The sequence below is a fragment of the Thermobia domestica genome, chromosome 7, assembly GCF_964235325.1.
Source record: "Thermobia domestica chromosome 7, izTheDome1.hap1.1, whole genome shotgun sequence".
Taxonomy (NCBI): domain Eukaryota; kingdom Metazoa; phylum Arthropoda; class Insecta; order Zygentoma; family Lepismatidae; genus Thermobia; species Thermobia domestica.
The window spans coordinates 123,664,923-123,684,405 of record NC_137460.1 but is presented as its reverse complement, the minus strand read 5'-3'; the positions used below and the strand labels follow the sequence as shown (position 1 = coordinate 123,684,405).

Here is a 19,483-nt window from a genome sequence, read left to right as displayed (position 1 = left end):
GATCCAGGGCGCACTAAGATTAGTTACGCCACTTTTCATATCTCTTTCCTTCTCCATACATTATGTCTGTAGATTAATGTTCTGACTAATAGGCTACAGTGGCGATATTAGAAAGTAAGACGATATACACTATCAATGATAAATGTTATGACTTTTAGTACATATAAGGCAATAAATCGAAAAACTCTATATTAGTCTTTTGCCCCCATCCCCATTGGAAAAAAAATCCTGCGGGCGATAGTGACTATCATGTTGTTTAGTTACTGTATTACATTGTGCTATACACGGAATAAATACTTGTGTGTTTCATTTAATAATAAGAACCCTATTTACATTTATTACGGCTCTTGCTTGACGACAGCGTAACATCTTCACGTTCAGTGTAATCTTTTCCCATTCTCAAATAAGGACAGTGAGACGAATGAAATAATTCACACACACATTTAGGTCTTAGAAAAGTGTCCTACGAACATGTCGTAGTAAATTCCTGATGAGTGAAAAGCAGTAGTAGAAGTTGTTAGCAGTTATTAACTTAACATATAACACAATAAATTGAAAAACTGAGAATGCGCATCTTCAGAGATAACAGTGTGCTGATACTTCAAACATATGCCTTTACTCCCTATACCTACGTTACTTCCCTAGTCAAAATAAATATTCTTCAAAATTAATCACAATTTCTTTTGCAAGCATCCCTTTCTTGGAGTACCGCACGATCACATACCCGTCACGGCGATGTAAAGGCACATTTGGCGACGAGGATACCAAATAATGGCCCCAATAGTGTGTCGAATGTAGGAGCATACGCGCATAACGCATGGGCTTGTATATGTTTCATCTACTGGACAACAGAGGGAGGAGAGGAAAAATTAACTCCACAGTCGAGCTGTGTTGCCAAGGGAAGATTTAGTGTTCTCAGCAAATACGTTTAAGCCAAACAAAAGATATTTATCTGCTGAGTGTACAGTGTCTAAATGTTAATAGAATGGAAACGAGCATTTATTCAGATGTACTAATTTATTAACTTTAATTTTAATCTAGAATAATGTACAAATTCTACTCTGTAATGGAATATTATGCCAATATCAAGTAGGTTCCCTCTGAAGCAGCTCTTGCAGCATTTGGAATAATGCCCAGATCTCTCAGTCTTGAGTGGAAAGAGACGCACTGTATACGTTACTGAAGTAAATAGACATTTAATTCCTATAACTCCAGATATTACATCTTCAATTTAAGATAACGATGAATGAGTTGTGTTATTATTATTATTATTATTATTATTATTATTATTATTATTATTATTATTATTATTATTATTATTATTATTATTATTACGGCCACTATTAAGAACCCGCTTTTCTTAACCTTCTTATATCACCTCATGCTTTCTTCAATTTTTACGTGTCTTGTTTTACTCTTACTTGTCAAGTGGTAGTGCTTTTAATGCATTCTATGAATTGCAGTCTAGGCGTGAGCTAACTATTTGTGAAGAAGAATAAGGTTGTAAAAATCACTGAAATTCTTCCAGTGCATACAAAGTCATACTTTAGTTGTTCGGTTTGCAGTTGATATTTCGAGATCATAATATCATGATATTTCGTGATCGGCAGAAGGAAAGGTAGGCCGTTTAGAGGGCAAGCTAAGGGAACTGTATATAGAGTGTAAGAATATTAAAAAAAATGAAACACTGACTAAAAATTAAATAGAAATTTTATCAGCATGACGATTAATGCGATCGGCAATTCAAGTTTTATTATGAAAACCTAATAAATACCAAATTCAGATATGTATGTATGTATGCCGAACTCCTGAAAAATATGAATTTGGGAGATTGACCTCTCCCTCTTGATGAAATTCTGCGCAATACAGTAGTGAACAGTGTTGCATGCGTGTATTTTCTCAGGGTTTTGCCTAACTTCCGATTGCACTTGACATTAAACTAATTATTATACTTGCTATGCTTATCTTGTTATGAAGTCTTGTCCATCCGATCAGAGCAAACACGGTAAGCGATAACGACATGCGGTTTTCCGCAACAAGCTCAGCGCTCCAAGAATAGGTTCCATCTCTCCATTAACTTTCTATTCAAACCAAAAATATTTCAAATAAATTATTTTCGGTTTTAATGTTTTCCACCATAGAAACTAAACGGTAATAAATAGTAAGAAGCGCTCTTCTACATCCCATCTGGCTTCTCAATACAATCCACAATGAATATCTCCATCACTTTGAAAATCAACAACAAGAAAAAAATCACCAGGAGTGAACCTTATATTCGTCTGTGCCAGCGCAACATAAATTTACCTTTCTAACAGGAAACGAGATGCTTGTTTGAAAAACAAACTAAGACTGCAAATTGACAGAATTATTTTCTATTGATGAATGATATTTGTACTATTTTTTTTCTTTAAAATTACACTAGATTTAAGATATATATATTTCTTAAAGAATTATTTTTGAAACTCTAGCGTAAACAACTTCCTTTCCAGCTTTAAAATATCATATAAACAACTACTGGTTCTATACGTAGAGAGACAATCTTAACTGCTTTGAACGAAGCGCTGAGAACCGGCTAACTATAATGTGCGTATTACGTAATATATTGAATTACTGTGACACTAAATGCCAAACTACTGGTATAAATTATTCAGTAAACTTCACATATTTACTAAGAAACATTATCACCATTTTCATATATAATTATTGAAAACTATATATTTCATGTAATCTGTTGAACGCTAGCGCAATCTTTGTCTACTGATGCCCTTAGTGTCAGGTAAAAAAATAATTACATTAATCGTTTAACACTTACATTAGCTCAGCAATGCAGAAACCGACTGAAATCTTGAAATGGGCATTTTGTGGCGTGTGGTCAATTTCTTCAACTTCGAAAATAACAGAACTATTGTAGTATTGTTTCCATAGGGACAAGGTAGCCAATATTCCACATACTACAAAACAAGACCAAACCAATACCCAGAGAAATCTGAAAGAAAAATATGTGCTGTATTATATATGAGCCTTGGCAAAACAAATTAAAATTTCCAACTTATTTATTATCCGCTCACTGTATAGGATGAAATGTCACATCACAATATATTTGAACAGTAATAATATGTCAATAGACTATCTGCAGGGTGCTATAGTTATAAAAGAGTATTTGTTGGTTGTTTAAAACTCAAGGTCCTCATTGGGGAGGATGATAGTCCTCTATGTTCAAATGCTAACACAAAATGTTAAAGAATCCTTTATTATGTGAAGATTACAACATATAAAGTTCACTGTAATTTGATAGCGTTGTAGCTTTAAGTAAGCGTTGTAGCCTAACCTAACCTAATTGACATCTGTGGAATTTGTGCCAGTAATCATTAACATATTTTACTTCGTTTGCAAGTATAAAATTTTGTGCATTGCTTATACACTTACCAAGAAACACAAAAGTACCTCGAGGCACTTTCTCAGAGGTCCTTGACTCCAGTTTGAGGATGTCATCGAAATGGCCGCTGGGGCAGAAGGACCTCTAAAGGCTGTATTTCGTTACCAATCAATTAATTGTAAATTATCATAAACCGCTAGAAAGCTTATATACAGCAAAAGAAAAAGGTTATATAGACGTTATACATATTGAACTTGTTTGTGAGATATTGAGGAGAAACCTCAAAATGAAAGGTTTTAAATTAACCGTTCAAATCCATATTGTAAGCTGTACGCTTCTTCTGCCACTAACACGCACGTTCTTTTATTTCAATTTGTGATATCTAGTGAGGAAATATCTCAAATATACGGGAATGTAAGGGACCCGACATTCAGTGCGTGACGTGCATAATGACATAGTGAGATTAGGGCATTACACGACTGAACATGCTTTTTTATACACTGTGCATTGTTGGCATTATTGGTCTCCGTTGCAGTAGTTATGTCACTTATATGTCTTCTTCATGGAAAGTAAGTTCTCTTAGATAAGATTCAGTAGATTCCCTTTTGGAACTTTTTTCTGCAAATACACATGTTATAAAAATTGTAGATGTATTATTTTACTTTTTTTCATGTTCCACTAAATGTTTCTTGTTAATTTCTAAGGAAAAAATAACATACACGCTTACATCTATATCTATTTATCTATCTATCTATCTATCTATCTATCTATCTATCTATCTATCTATCTATCTATCTATCTATCTATCTATCTATCTATCTGTCTGTCTGTCTGTCTGTCTGTCTATATATCTGTGTATCTCTCTCTCTCTCTCTCTCTCCCTATATATATATATATATATATATATATATATATATAATATTATAGCTTTTCAATGGTGTATAAAACTATACAATTGCATGATTAGTAACCGACATGTAAATTTTTAAAAGAATCTAGTGTTTTTGTCTCAGCGGCCGTTTCGATGATGTCATCATAGTGCGGGTCAGTGACGTATGATGATATGTCCCCGGTACATTTTTATGTTCCATGGTAAGTGTGTAAGTAATGTACAAAATTTGAAACTGGTAGATTAAAGCTAAATATCTTCTGTCCAACTCCGCGAACCAAAGAATGTGTGTGTGTTAACAAACATTAATTTCTAGTGATATATGGGTAAGGGAGATCAAGTATGTCTATATGAGACCTGGACCTACAGTCTAACTTGAAACCTGAAATACATGAGCTCGTACCGCAAGTCGAACTCGGGTGTCCCACGCCAAAGTTGGCATATGGTGCCCCTTATCAATGAGGGACGGTCCAGACGGTCCAGACGATCTATTGATTGTAATCAGTTAGCCCTGTTTCTATATACACAAAAAATAAATTTTCAAAATTATTATTCTGTCTTTTTATTTTTTTATTACTAACTAGCGGTGCCTTCCCAGTTTCATGGCTATATACAAACATAATCTATAGATTGGAACGGAAATCTAATGGTCTCTGTCTACTCTCTAGTCAAAAAACGAATTCGGTTTCATTTGACCCAGAGAAAATGTGATTTAAGCATAACACTACACGCAAAAAATTACATGTCTGTTCCTTCTTACAATTACCCTTTGTACTTGGAATGTATGTGCTCATAGCAATCAACTTAAAAGCTTGCAAATACAATCTTTCTATAAACGTAAATAATTTCACGTCTTCCGTCTAAAGAGATAGTACTCACAGGGAATCGCAATTAGAACTCTTGCTTACAAATTAACCGTACTTAGAAAGTAAGAATTGGGTCAATAGGATCCTGAGGCGTCGATATTTCTATGTCTAATTGAAAATCATTCCGAATAGCGACCAATTCCTGCTGTTCATCTAACATGGTGAAGCACACAGGGAAGTTATAGATTCCCATTTGAATGAGAAAACAGCATACATCGAACAAGGAAGCCGAAAGTGTGTCCAGTGGAACCCATTTTCTAACCACGTTTTTCCCAACACAAAACCACCGTTGATAGACCTAGCCTCTCATATGTTGTTGCATTCTGAACTCTGATTTTTCTTATTAGAATTAGAATTAGAATATTGTTAGAATTGAAACATTCTCTCAAGTTCTATAGTGAAGATTTCTTTTATATCTGACAGATGCGTATATACATAGAATAATAGTATAGACCATAGTAGTTCCGTTCAATATTCAGTTGGTTTACTTTTGTTTTATTAACCGCTTGGCTTACATATTTTAGTCACAAAGATTTTACCTATTTTACACATTCTTTATTTGCTTTTTGGAATGTACTCTTAATGCCACTAACAACGGTTGAAACAAAATATATATAATTGACGGTGCTAAGACGTCATAAATACTTTAACAAAAACCTTAACATTTTTATCCCTAGTTAACTCTGTAGCAAGTATACTCGGGTTCGCAGAAAAATGCAAACGTTTGTTACAGATCCTACGAGTAAACTCGGGTTAATAATATATTATACATAACAGGATTCCGACTATACTCGGGTTAATAAGGCAAGTGGTTAATGTGCTACAGTGCATTTGGTTAAAATTTGTCAACAAAATAGTTTATGGTTTTTGGTGTCAATATGATATAAAACTACTCATGGGCGCTATTCTGGCTAACGAGATGGAACAAATGAAATTGCTGCAATATTTCATATTCCTCCTATCAATCAAAGAGGAATTAAGAGATTAAACACAGATAAAAGGACCCCTGTTAAGCTAAAAGTAGACAGGGAATAATATTTAGGTAGTATGATGGTGAACTTGAAAGTATTTTATTAAACTTAGGAAGCAAGTCACTTTTTCTTTCGGTAAGGAAGTTTTGATACTTATCTTTTAGATTTTCTTCCAAAAATCAACATCTCTAATGGGTTTAATATGGAAACATCTATAACAAGATTTGACTGTTTTCTCTACCGTCTTAAGAGACATAAAAATCTCTCAATTCGTAACGTAAAAGGAGTTTCAAAATTGCGAGCACTATCACTAACAACCCCTAAAAGTATAGTTCTCAACCTCATAAAATGCATAACGTGCATAAAAGTAGTTTTACCATACACAATGAGCCATAAAAGTCACTGCTTAGAAAGAAAATATACAGTATTACAAGTGCAAATTGTAATAAGTGAATATGTGTTAATTTCAGCACGCTGCGGCGCTTCTGGGTAATTAAAACCATCGATTGTGTTTTCCAGAGAGCAAAGAAGGATAAATGCCTCAATAAACTATTGATTCGTTCCACGGTTTATTGTATACGATGTGAACATCTCTGGTAAATATATTTTGAGAAACATTTTCGTAAACACTCCATTCGTTGTCACGGTGTATTTCTTTTGGATTGACATACGCCTATACTACATTCTCAGTTGCCTTAAAATATTTTTAAAAAATACACCTGAAAGCTACATGTTCTTCTTATATCCTAATACTGCTATGTTATACAATCTCTTATCAAAATATTTTCACACCGTTGAATGCAGTATTCAAATCACTTTTTGAATTCTAATCATTCGTCACCAAATTTCTCATTATTATAATTCGGTGATGTTTTCACTCCCGTGTGGACCAAATGCACAGGTGTAGAAATTGTGCAAAACGTTTTAAAAAGTGGATTATATCCAGTAAATCGATTTGCTTGGCCTAAAATTGTTCGATATTGCAGCACCTTTTATCCATAAGATTCTGACATCAGAAGCGTGGAAATCGTACGAAGCATAAGTTTGAATCCCGAAGACATAGTACTCGCAGAAGACACATGCATTTGGTACAAACAAGAATCCAGAAATCTTCTTTAGTTGATATTAAATTTCTGCCTTTCAATGCAAGGTTCAACGGTATTGCAAGAAACAGTAGTGTACAATGAATTAGAATTTAGAAATACAATTGACCTTTCTGATTAAGGACGAAATTTTCCTGTTCACTTCATGAAAAATTGACGCCTTCACGACAGTCTTACCGATCCAGGAGAACACTAATAAACAAATGGCTTCAACCAGTTTGACTTAAAAGTCAAAGCTTAATTTCGTGAATTAATGTTTGATTCTCATACACAAGCTTCAGGTAATAAAAGAAAACGATTATTGGCTTCCGTTGGACTAACTAATGGGGTCATATTAGACAAGTTAAAGCGAAAACACGTTGGCATTCTCTATTAAGCATTCAGTAGTAACCGCAGTGTCTTATTTAAATTTGGAGGACAACAGTTATTGTAAATTATGTATCGGAATTTACTATGACCCTAAGAATCAGCAAGATCGGTATCACTATTGTAAATTATATATTTATTTATTTGTATGTCTTTGAAAAAGGAATTTGACACAATAAAATACAGAAGTATATATTGATAAAAGTATACGTGATGTTTTATAATTATTACTCGTATCTACATCGTGTTAAAATAAATGATTATGGGTTGTATTAACCATTAACTGGTAATAAGCGTAGCGCAAGGCCTAAATAAGTTTAGATTTTTAATGGATACTTTACGGCTATAGCTTGTTAAATGAAGATTTTCTATCTTGAACATTTTATAAAAGTTGGATATCAATATAACTTTAATATTATTTAATATGCTTACTACAAACACATCACAATTATCAATTCGTTTTGAGAATTTATATTAGGAGACTTGTGTATAATGTTTAGAATTCATATCGCTTTTTTAATACTTGTATTTGCGCACCTAGCAAAACTAAGAAACCCGTAATTGCAAATCGAGTAACCGTCGTTGGGGCAAAATGACTACGTAGCTACCAAAAAGGAGTGTAACTGTAATAAATGTATGAATTGACTGTTGCTGCTGAAACAAAACCAATTACTATAAGAATACGCGTATTCAATTAATGAATTTACTGTACGTGGAGCAATTGTATGTGGTACAAGATCTAGTGGACCTGAAAAAGCAAGCAAGGAAACATGTCTTTGTTTATAATGTATAATATATACAGCTGTTTTATTTTTACCATATATTGGAAATCATAAAATATATTAAAATATATTATGAATATCTACATCTCTGCAATGTTCAATGAGTATTTTGAAATATTTACATGCGCATCAGATTTACATTTGAAAAATATTTAGTCATCGACAGGCCTAGCCATTAATGCTAACCTATATAATATAGAGAACCTGCTTTTGATTTGATATATAACTAATAAATATATCCTCAATCGGAAAGATGAGACTCTCATAGAAACTGATATCCTAGAATGTATTTATAACTCATTTAATCTAGCTGGTTTAAGTCCCCCTGAAATATCGGCAGAAGTTCACAATCAGTTTTGGACAACCCGATCATCAAATCATACAACCCTGAAGTACTAAAAGTCGCAGACAGGCAAGAAGACAATGCCATACTTCTCGCTTTCTCATCTCTCTTTCTCATCTCCAATGCTGTGAAAAAGCTGAAAACCAAAACAAATGGTAAAATTGTTGATCCGAAAATTGCCTCTGACGATTCTAACGTTAGTAAGAATTAATTTTTTATCGACAATATCTTTTCCATTATATTATGAAAATTTTATTTCGTTTGTCTTCCTCACCTCAGTTCTAAATTTTCTTGAAAACTTTACACTTTAGAATAGCTTGTATGAAGAGACCAGGCGAAAAAGCGCATGATATGGCAATTGCCAGCGTAACTAACCATTAAAGCGTGATACTTATTGTAACATCAGTGCCGAACAACAGTGCCTGGGACAATTTGATCTCAATTTATTCGTATGTCAGTACGTATGCACCGCGCTACAGGGAGCAATTTTCTGTGTTTGAACATTAGATTTTGAGGGTAGAGGCACAAGACGTCAGAATTTACTGTATAGATCTTGACTACGATCCGACGTAAAATTTCAAAATTAGTGTTTCGGATCCCACTTCAAACAAAAAGCCCTGTCTGATATAGCCTTACTATTAATGCAAGACTGTAATCAAACTAAACAAACTGATTTTATGCGTTTCGAACAAACTTGGGTTGCAGAATAAATTTGACTCCAACTCAGTTTTCGTAAAATATTTTTATATATGTGGCATTTAGAGCACAAGGGATCCAAGTCCATTTTCCCAAAGGTTCACTTTTGCTTAGCAAACGTAATATATTCGTAGCCAAGGGTACGAAATAAATTAAACAAAAATCATGTGAAAGAGTGTGGACTAGAGTTTCATAGAACAACTGCTAGAGAAGGCCGTTGATGGAATGGGGCAGAAAGGCTGATTTCTCCTCATTGCTCATCAATTTAAGATATTAACATTATATTGTTTACGCTCAGCATGTTAATGATTAACAAGTCAAGCTTGAATACCATAGTTAATGATTCATAATTACGTTAAATAAAACCAGATTGGTTCAAAAGAATACACAGACGGAAAACGTCATATTTTCACAACCACGAAGCCGAGATGAAAGAAAGAAAAACTACATGACAAGATGCAATCTATAATTTTAAATAGTTGCCGTTAGAGCGGGGCGTTCGTTTAGAGGTCGTCGTCCACCTCTTACACTGAATTTCAGAGTTTGGGTGCATTAATGCAGATTTAGAAACGTTTTGCTGCGCAAAGTCCAACATAAATCTTTCAAGTCCTTACTCCGAATATGTACGGATTTTCATCAATTATATTCTATTTCCGTTGGCCGTAAGGAGCTAAAGACCTATATTGCTCTGTTGTATATTTTTTGGCTCAAGGATTCAAAGGTGACTCTACTTTCGAATTTTGCACCTGCTTAAAATTCTGGAAATTGGGTCTAAGCAACTTTCCAGTTTCAATCATCTGTATGTTCTCCGTATTTATTCGCTGTAAGGACCTGAAGCTTGCTCTGTTGGTCTTTGCTTATCAAAAGGTTGTGAAAACTGCCATAATGCCCCCAAAATCTGAAATCCAGAGTGGGAACGGGGGTTGTTGTTCTCCTGTCCCACTGGCGCCTGTCTAGTTGCTGTCATATGAACCTATCCCACGACCTTCCGCATGGTTTTAGTTACATTTGTTTTGGACTCTTGACTGTGAAGATATTACGTTTTGAAATAGAATTGATTTGCTTAGCAATACTGAACTTTATTGAAAATGGATTTGCATCAATTGTGCTCTGAACGCCCCAAACGTTATCTTTTGTCAGTAACTTAATGACTGGAAAAACAACCAATTACATAAGCTTGCAGAAAATATTCTAAAGATAGCACAATATGAATTGTGGTTCAAACATTACTTTTCCAAAATTTATTACTTTAAAATAATTTTATTAGCATCAGTGTTCTTCAATAGTAATTAAATTTTTCAATAAAAATCTCACCCGCCTCCACGAAACACGAACTTAGTCCCTAAAGGCATAACTAGAACACTTTCAGAAGCTATAACACGGAAATAACTTGGTTTATCGCTAAAATAACCGTTTTTCGGGTAAAATTCTAGCCTGAAAACATTAATATAACTCTATTTTGATTTGAAATTTCGAATACCAATCAAAGATGTCTGTCGTGATGCTTGCTAGTTTCATTTGAAGTGTGAGACCACTTCCAAGTTTCATCAATCTCCCTTAACGCGTTCCCAATACACAAAGATAGTGAGGACTTTTGTTATGCCATGTACATTGATACATTGTGTGAAATTTTTATACCGGTAGATTTTAAAATCTACCTAAAAAGCGTATTACTACCAGGAAGGTACTTACGAGCGTCACTTGCAACAGGGTGTAATAAAAGGGGGTCGTGAAACGAAATAAGTTAAGAATTACTAATCTATACTGAAATATTCTGTACCCAACACAATATAGTCTTAACGAGAATAAAATAAATGAAAAGATCGGTTGCAAAAGCAAAATAGTATAAATAAATACGTTATTACACGATTTTGAAAAATGTTTAAATTCATGTTTTAAAGTGTTCAAAATGTTTAAAATGTGTTTTTCATGTGTTTTAAAACATGTTTAAAAATTTTGAATATCTTTCTCATGTTATAACACATATTATGTTCTTTTTCAAATGAAAACTATTTTTACAAGACTACATCACACGCCCTAGAGTTGCGCCTTTCAAACAAGAAGTTTCGTGTTTGCATAGGGATAGAAATGTGAAACACACAACTGTTCTAAATATCGTGCAGCAGCCAAATAAAGTGGTTTAAATAGTCTCTCTTGCATGCGTAGCTCCGAAAGACATGTAAGACATTTCAACGTTAATGATATTATCCTTAGGGAACTCACGTCGGAAGACTTCCACCTGTTTGTGACCCAGCGGGATGCAACAGATCAAAAGGGAAAAGACCAGATGGAATGACGCTAGTATCATGGAAAACGTGGAAGATTTTTTCCTGGGATTTCACCTACTCCGACACCTTCACTAGCCTTTATCTTTCTTTATCACGAGAAGGAGCTATTGCCACCAGCAGATAACGCGAGAAAAGGGAAAATATAAAAATCTACTCGATAGACACATGTTTGTGACAGAAGCCATTGAATGAGCTGCACTTGGGGCCTCGAAGTCTAGATTTCATGAAAGAGAAAGGCCAACGTATTGCACAGGTTACTACTGACAATCGAGTTACTATTTTTTTACACATCCTATCAGCATAGCAGCTCAGGGAGGCAATGTGGCTACCATTTTGAACACATTTCCTTCTAGTGAATCATTGGAAGTGTTTTTTTCACTTATAACTAACTGTGTTGAGTCAGTTGCTGTTTTTTGATACAATTTTCTTCCTCTCTTTCTTACAAATCATTGAATTAATTGTAAGGTTTCTGCAGATTTGTTTAAGCTTCGTGATATATGCTAATAAAGATTTAGTGAGAACGCTATACTACATATCCGTAATATACAGAAATAATATAATCACACTAATTATCTAATAATTATCGAAGTTTACAATAATTATCGATATAATATCTAGTGACATAAGAGCTTTTATCACACAAAACAAAACAACATTTAAACAGGATCGAAAGCAAGAAATATATATTCAAAAATGCTTAAACCATGTAAGTTTGAATATTGAAACTGCACTTTTTATAAAATTATTTGTGTGTCACTACATACTACATGTATAATACATAACTAACCTAAGAATTACATGCGGTGAGTTTATAAACTGCTGGACGGCATCAAATGATGAATATTTCACAAATTCCAGAACTGCATTCTTGAATACACGTAAAGGGGAACACTTAGGAAACCTAAAATAAAATAGGTAAGTTACTAACTGATATAAGAGCACTTGACTAAGTAAAATCGGATATTCTAAGAAAAATCAATCATCTCTCTGATTATGTACAGTTAGTTAGGTTATACACATTAATTTCATTTATACGTCTAGAATATTATTGGATTCCATAGAAAACATTTATGGCTCTTGCAACCAGGAATACTTTTATATTGTTTTAAGTAGCAGAAATGGCGAGTCTATACCGGAAACTTAATCAGAAATCAAGAAAGGAAATCAGGAGAAGATTGTTTATTTTTATTATTTTTATCTCAGAATTAAACATAAAATTAACAAATAATTACGATGTCGAATTTAGCTACAGTTACATCGCAAAATTATATACGAATATAGTTTACCTCGAGAAACCAAAATGAATAATAAATAAAATTGGCTCTACACGAAGAAAAAATCTACTTTGCTTTACTCAGTACTTATATATTTTGTTACTTAATAATATGCAGAGAACTGGATATAAGTTCTGAACTCCTAAAACAAGGACACATCCTATTAATTTGTTTACTGGAAATTTTTCATACAGAATAAATTGCTCAGTAATATATCATTTCAGTGTAATAATAATTTTTGTATATTTTACTTAGTTTTATTAATACTAACCTTCCTTCTTTATGATCATCCATGAAATTTCTGCCAAGTGTAAGCATGATATGCCTTTGTTGCCTTTGCACTCTTTCACGATAGCATAGTCTCTCATTTCTTAATGCAGGTGTAATCTTTCTCCGAAATCTCGATTTACAGAATTGTATGAGGCTTCGAGTCATTTCTTGAAGACATAAGTAAATTACTTCTACACACGCCACCAGACTTCCTCCGAAAATAAGGCTACCTGAACTGCCAAACGACACTGTAAGATAAAAGTATTGTAATTTCATTTATAAATATTAAAACACAGTATTGAGAAGTGACGCCATCTTTTCTGTATCCGGGATATAAAATAATATTTGAGAATGGATAATATTGCAAGGTATGAGAGTTATATTTTCAACTTCTGTTAACAGAGGAGATACATGTGAAATAATGAAAGAAGTTACGACAAAATTGTTCACTACTCGTTATCCATCCTCCATTGCGATATACAGTTTCTGACATTCAATCACTATTGAGTTGTGAGGGTGAGAAAATATCGAGCATACTCAAAGCCTCTGCCAAGTGTGAACCCTTAATGTAATTCGACGGGAAGTAATAATACTTTCGAAATTCATAATCAAATAAATAAGAATTACGCCTTAAACATTATAAGAGATTGCTATGTACGCGAGTGCTGCAGAAAATTTAATGAAGGATTTACCAATATAAGTGACGAAGGTGGCCAAGGTTGGAATACTTTGGTGACAGACGACCTTATATTTGGCAGGCGCTTCTGTATGATTTAAAGCGCCTTGAACGGAGCTCTGCCCATCGTTGTAAGGCATGGTGACATCCAGCTAACTGTTTTCTTTTATTTCGTCATCTTCATTTATTCTCCTCTGATTGTTCCGCGAACATTGAAAAATAGTACTCTACGAATGGCGCTTTTCATATGTTGCTGAATTCAAACTGATTACCACGGGGCTCCAAAAGCTTTGGCAAAAAACATGGTGGCATCTAACAACACTATGGAGACATTTCATTTTTACGTACGTTAAATTTGACAGTTTGTAGTTCTATGTGAGTACAGACGTAAGTAGCTATTCTCCTACGTGACCCCATTTAGTGATGAATTTTCCACTTTTCCCATGTCAAGCTTAATGCGAAGGACTCGACTTCCCAGTGTCATTGCCCAGCTATGGGAAATTGAACACCCCAAAATCTCAATCTTTTTTATGACCCCTGTCTCAGTGTTGATAAAAGTGTACAGAGGGCATTATCGGTCACTTTTATGACTCTCTTTTTGTTGTGTTGTCGTTCCCTTTTAAGACCACTTTTCAACTTCATTTTAACATAAGAAATATTACGAAAATCTATTACATAAGCCTAAAGGTTATTTTCGCAACCCCCTAGCAATATGTAACATAACAGAGTTAATAACAGAGTATTGCTTATTTTTCAACCCCTAAGTAACATAGCAGAGATAACAGAATATGACTACCTTTCGCAAACCCTATGTAACATAGTAGAGCTCATAAAACAGTATACCTTTTTAACCCTTACACAGCATAGCAGAAATTACACATAGTAGAGCTTAGACATGAAAGGCTATGACCCTATGTAACACTTTACGACATAGCACATACTCACTTTTACAGCTCTTATTACGAATATAATCTTTATTTTTACCTAGGTCTTTCAGTTTATGTGGGACACACCCTTTTGTAGCAATTTTAAAAGATTTACAAATAAGCAATACTCTGTTATTAACTCTGTTATGTTACATATTGTTAGGGGGTTGCGAAAATAACCTTTAGGTATATGTAATATTTTTTCGTAATATTTCTTATGTTAAAATGAAGTTAAAAAGTGTGTAACTACCTCACAATTTAACTAGCCTTATATGAAATTCGGCATATAAGGATTTTCGAACACGCTAATTACGAATATAATATTTGTTTTTTTCTACTTAGGTTTTATAGTTTAAGTGGCACTTTACAAAAAGATTAATTATATATAGTTCGTAAACACTTCAACATATTTATATTATGTTGTCACGTTTACCTATGGAGCATTGACCACAAAATACCACAATAGGTGTTACTTCAAGTTCAAAATTCAAATATTTAACAATGTATAACCAGTAAACAGTACAACATATTAACATTCTGTTCCTAGTTGTTAGTATAAAGAAAGAAAATATTTTATGTGAAAAAAGAGAAACCTGAAGAAGAGAATAGCTCTTTTCTCTAATGTTATTTAAAATAAAAAAAACTCTTCAGTTATGTTACATCAACGGCGTTTGTATAGCTCACTTACAAAAGAACGACTGGCCCTTCTAATGACCCTATGAACCATTATAAAAGAGTAAGCCTTAGTTTTTTTTTACCCCTACAATATATTCTATTGAGACTCCTTCGGATACGCTTTGCATAGGTCAGAGGCCAAAGGTCCCACATATGGAGCACAAAACCAATGAAACTCATGTCCCTTAACGTCCCATAATTGGAAGTTCTTTTAATATGGACCAATTTAGTTATAGTGTAATATTTTCAAATTTAACGTTTGACTAGCTTAGAACTTTGTTCTATTTTGTACCTTTTTCTACCAACGAGAAAATTCCTTGCTGTTGTGCGAATTTAACTAGCTTGAAATTTTGTATTTCCAAACAAATTGTACTATTTAATGAACGAGGAAGAGCCATTTTAAAATTAAGACACTTTAACCACCAATACAGCGACATTTTAAAATTCGGCATAACTCATCATTTCAGACCTTTTTGTACTATTCAAATAAGCGAACGACAAAATTTGAGTGACCTATTTAAATTTGTATCAATCAGAAAATCGATGAAGCTCTGTTTTAGTTTGCTGAGAATTTTATACTTTTTTGTACTTTTCAAATACACGAAGGAATAAATATTGGTTTTCTATTTGGTTGGCACCAACCACGAAAAGCGAAGAAGGAAGATAGTAACTACCTCACAATTTCTGCACCTTTGTACTACTCAAACTTACGAACAAATAATTTTGAGTGCTTTATTTATTTTTTTTACCAACCTAGAAAAGCAAAAAGGGACCAATTAAAATATCTCAGCAATTTGTACCTATTTGTGCTATTCAAATAAACGATGAAATAAATTTGAGTGGTCTATTTAGTTTCCTACCAACCAGAAAAAGGTGAAGCAGGTCCATTTTAACTTACTCAGAATTTTTTACCTTTTATGGCTATTCAAAAAAACGAAGAAATGAATTTCGCAATTCAATTTATTTTTGTAGCAACAAGAGAAAATGCAAACAAGTATTATTTTAACCAACTCAGGATTTTATACCTATTTGGGCTATTGAAATAAACGAAGAAATAAATTTGAGTGCCGTATTTAGTTTTGTACCAACTAAGGAAAGAGAGGAGGGACCATTTTAAATAACTTAGCATGTTTTTTTTACCTTTTTCGGCTATTCGAATAAACGAACTAATAAATTTGAGCGGCCAATTTAGTTTTCTATGAATCAGAAAAAAGTGAAGAAGATCCATTTTAACTAGCTCAGAATTTTTAACTTTTTGGCTATTCAAATATATGAAGAAATAAATTCGGGTGCTCTATTTATTTTTGTAGCAACGAAAAAATGCAAAGAAGTATTTTAATTAACTCAGCGTCTTGTACCTTTTTGTGCTATTCAAATAAACGAAGAAATAAATTTCAGTTTACTATTTAGTACTCTACCAACCAGAAAAAAGTGAAGAAGGTCCATTTTAACTAGATCCGAACTGTATACCTTCTTTGGCTATTCAAATAAACGAATAAATAAATTTGGGTGTTCTATTTATTTTTGTAGCAACTAGGAAAAAAAACAAGTAGTATTATTTTAACTAACTAAGGATTGTATACCTTTTTGGACTATTTAAATAAGGAAGGAATAAATTTGAGTGTCCTACTTACTTTTGTACCAACCTAGAAAAGCTAAGAAGGGCCATTTTAAATAACACAGCATTTTGTACCTCCTTGTGGTATTCAAATAAACCAAGGAATAAATTTGTTTGGTCTATTTAGTTTTCTACACAACCAGAAGAAAAGTGAAGAGGGTCCATTTTAGCTAGCTCAAAATTTTATACCTTTTTTGGCTATTCAGAAAAACGAAGAAATAAATTTGGGTGTTCTATTTATTTTTGTAGCAACGAGAAAAATGCCGAGAAGTATCATTTTAACTATCTCACAATTTTGTACCTATTGGTGCTATTCAAATAAATGAATTTATAATTTTGTACCAATCAGAAAAAGTGAAGAAGGTCCATTCTAACTAGCTCAGAATTTCTGTACTTGTTTGCGCTATTCAAGCAAACGAAGGAGTAAACTTTGGTGGCAAATTAGGTTATGTACCAACTAAAAAGGCGAAGATGGACCATTTTATTAGCTCCCAATTTCCTGTCCTTTGTTCTACTCAAATAAACTAAAGAATCATTTTGTACCAAAGAGAAAAAGCGAAGAAGTGTCATTTTAACGATCTCAGAATTTTAGAACTATTCTGCTATTCAAACAAATGAAGAAATAAATGTGGGCGGGCTATATAGTTGTGGTGGTACCTTTTGCAACATTTTTGCATATCTTGTGTCCACCGGAAAAGAGCAATTTTAAAGTTTTACAGACCAATTTTTGTAATGCAAAATTTAATTTAAAACTTTAAACAATTTGTGTATCGTGGCGGACTCAAATCTTTCACCATGTAATGGCAACTGCATTGAAACAAATGCAGAGTATGAGAGTTAAATATGTCATATCTGAGAAGCTGCATTTATTTTAGGTAAAATTCCTCTTCTGCATTTTTCTTTTTCATTATAATTCTCTTTCATTATTTGTCAGAATTTTACATTTCTTAACTCTTCATCGGATATCATTTCTTCTTCTTCTTGCAAAAACCTTTTAATTTTCTATATACAGGTTGATGCATCTTCTTTTGCTATCATTCTATTATTATCATTCTCTAATATTTCTGATCCTTTTTCTTTAATTTCTCTTCTTCTTCTACTACAGCTCCGTTCATCTTTTCTCATTTTTCTTCTTCTTCCGCTATTTGAATTTCATTAACTACATCTCCTTCTTCTTTGGCAATTACATCTGTTCGTAATCTTACTTCATTATGTTTGAGTTCTTCGTTATGTTTTCCTTCCTTCTTCCTTTCATCATCGTCTTCTTTTTCTTTTTCTTCCTTATGGACTCATTTCTTACTCTCATGATCATCATGCCTTCTACGACGATTAAGTTATCTATTTCCATCAGAAGAACTTGCGTACGTATATTTCGTACGTACTCTTCTTCTTCTTCTTCTTCTTCTTCTTCTTCTTCTTCTTCTTCTTCTACGTCTTCAGAAGACTGAAATTTCTTTTAATACTTCTAGCGTAGTCTTCTTATTTTCAATTTTATTTCCCTATTTGTATATACGTATTTCAAAAAATGATATATAAGTATTTAGAAAGGGGTATTTCCCTATATGTGTATAAGAATTTATAGAGGAATAACAATAACAATAAGGATAAGGAAAAAGGAGTATATACTTTTCTTTGTTTATTTGTAATCTACGTAAAATAAAAAAAACGAATTCATTTCGTTATCTATAAACACATTTCAAATAGCTACAAAACACTGTATGTATACATAGATTTCAAAATAGTTATAAAACACTGTGTATATATATAAGGAAAAGGTAGGACAGAAGTTTCTGATGTCGAAAAGTATACCGTGAAACTAAGTTACTTAATCGGGGCCCTTCCATTATCACACTTGTACTAAAATATTTTGTTTTACTTCTGCAATAATTATGAATTATTCTTAGTATTCATAAAATAAAACACTTGAAAGAAACAAGTGTATGTTCATACTTTGCTTCAAGTGTGTTTTCTGATGGCCAAACACTCTGTGTGTGGTTTTTGTACTTATTCTTACGTTTTTCTACTTCCGTTTCCAACCGATTCCCTGTGATAATAATACATGGTCCCTAGTTTGATTAATATAGCTATGTTAATTATTCTAGGGAAGCAGCGGCTCAGAGGTAGAATCCTGGTTCAATTCTAGAATGCATCAAATGGTTTTGAGCAAACACCATATGCATGAGATTCTACATTTTACCATCTAGTTGGTCAATATTGTAAAACTTTGTGTAATTTTGTCTCATATATAAGGAAGAGGTAGAGCCGTTAATAAAAAGAGCGTCCGGAATCGAGTCCCACTACTAGTATTTTATTATAAAAAGTTCCTCTATAAAAGTATTTTTACAAAATACTATACAAATTGAT

At 33.1% G+C, this 19,483-nt stretch overlaps 1 protein-coding gene across 2 annotated transcripts in view; it reads right to left on the bottom strand.

Moving 5' to 3' along the window:
• The window catches only part of LOC145688938 (uncharacterized), a 344,877-nt gene that overhangs the window by 167,799 nt on the left and 157,595 nt on the right, over nt 1–19,483 (bottom strand). For both annotated transcript variants that reach the window (XM_081763105.1, XM_081763106.1), the window contains 3 exons: nt 13,226–13,472; nt 12,468–12,581; nt 2,813–2,986 (listed from right to left, as the gene is read on the bottom strand). In XM_081763105.1, the coding sequence (XP_081619231.1) occupies nt 2,813–2,986; nt 12,468–12,581; nt 13,226–13,472 (535 nt within the window). The remainder of the gene's footprint in view (nt 1–2,812; nt 2,987–12,467; nt 12,582–13,225; nt 13,473–19,483) is intronic.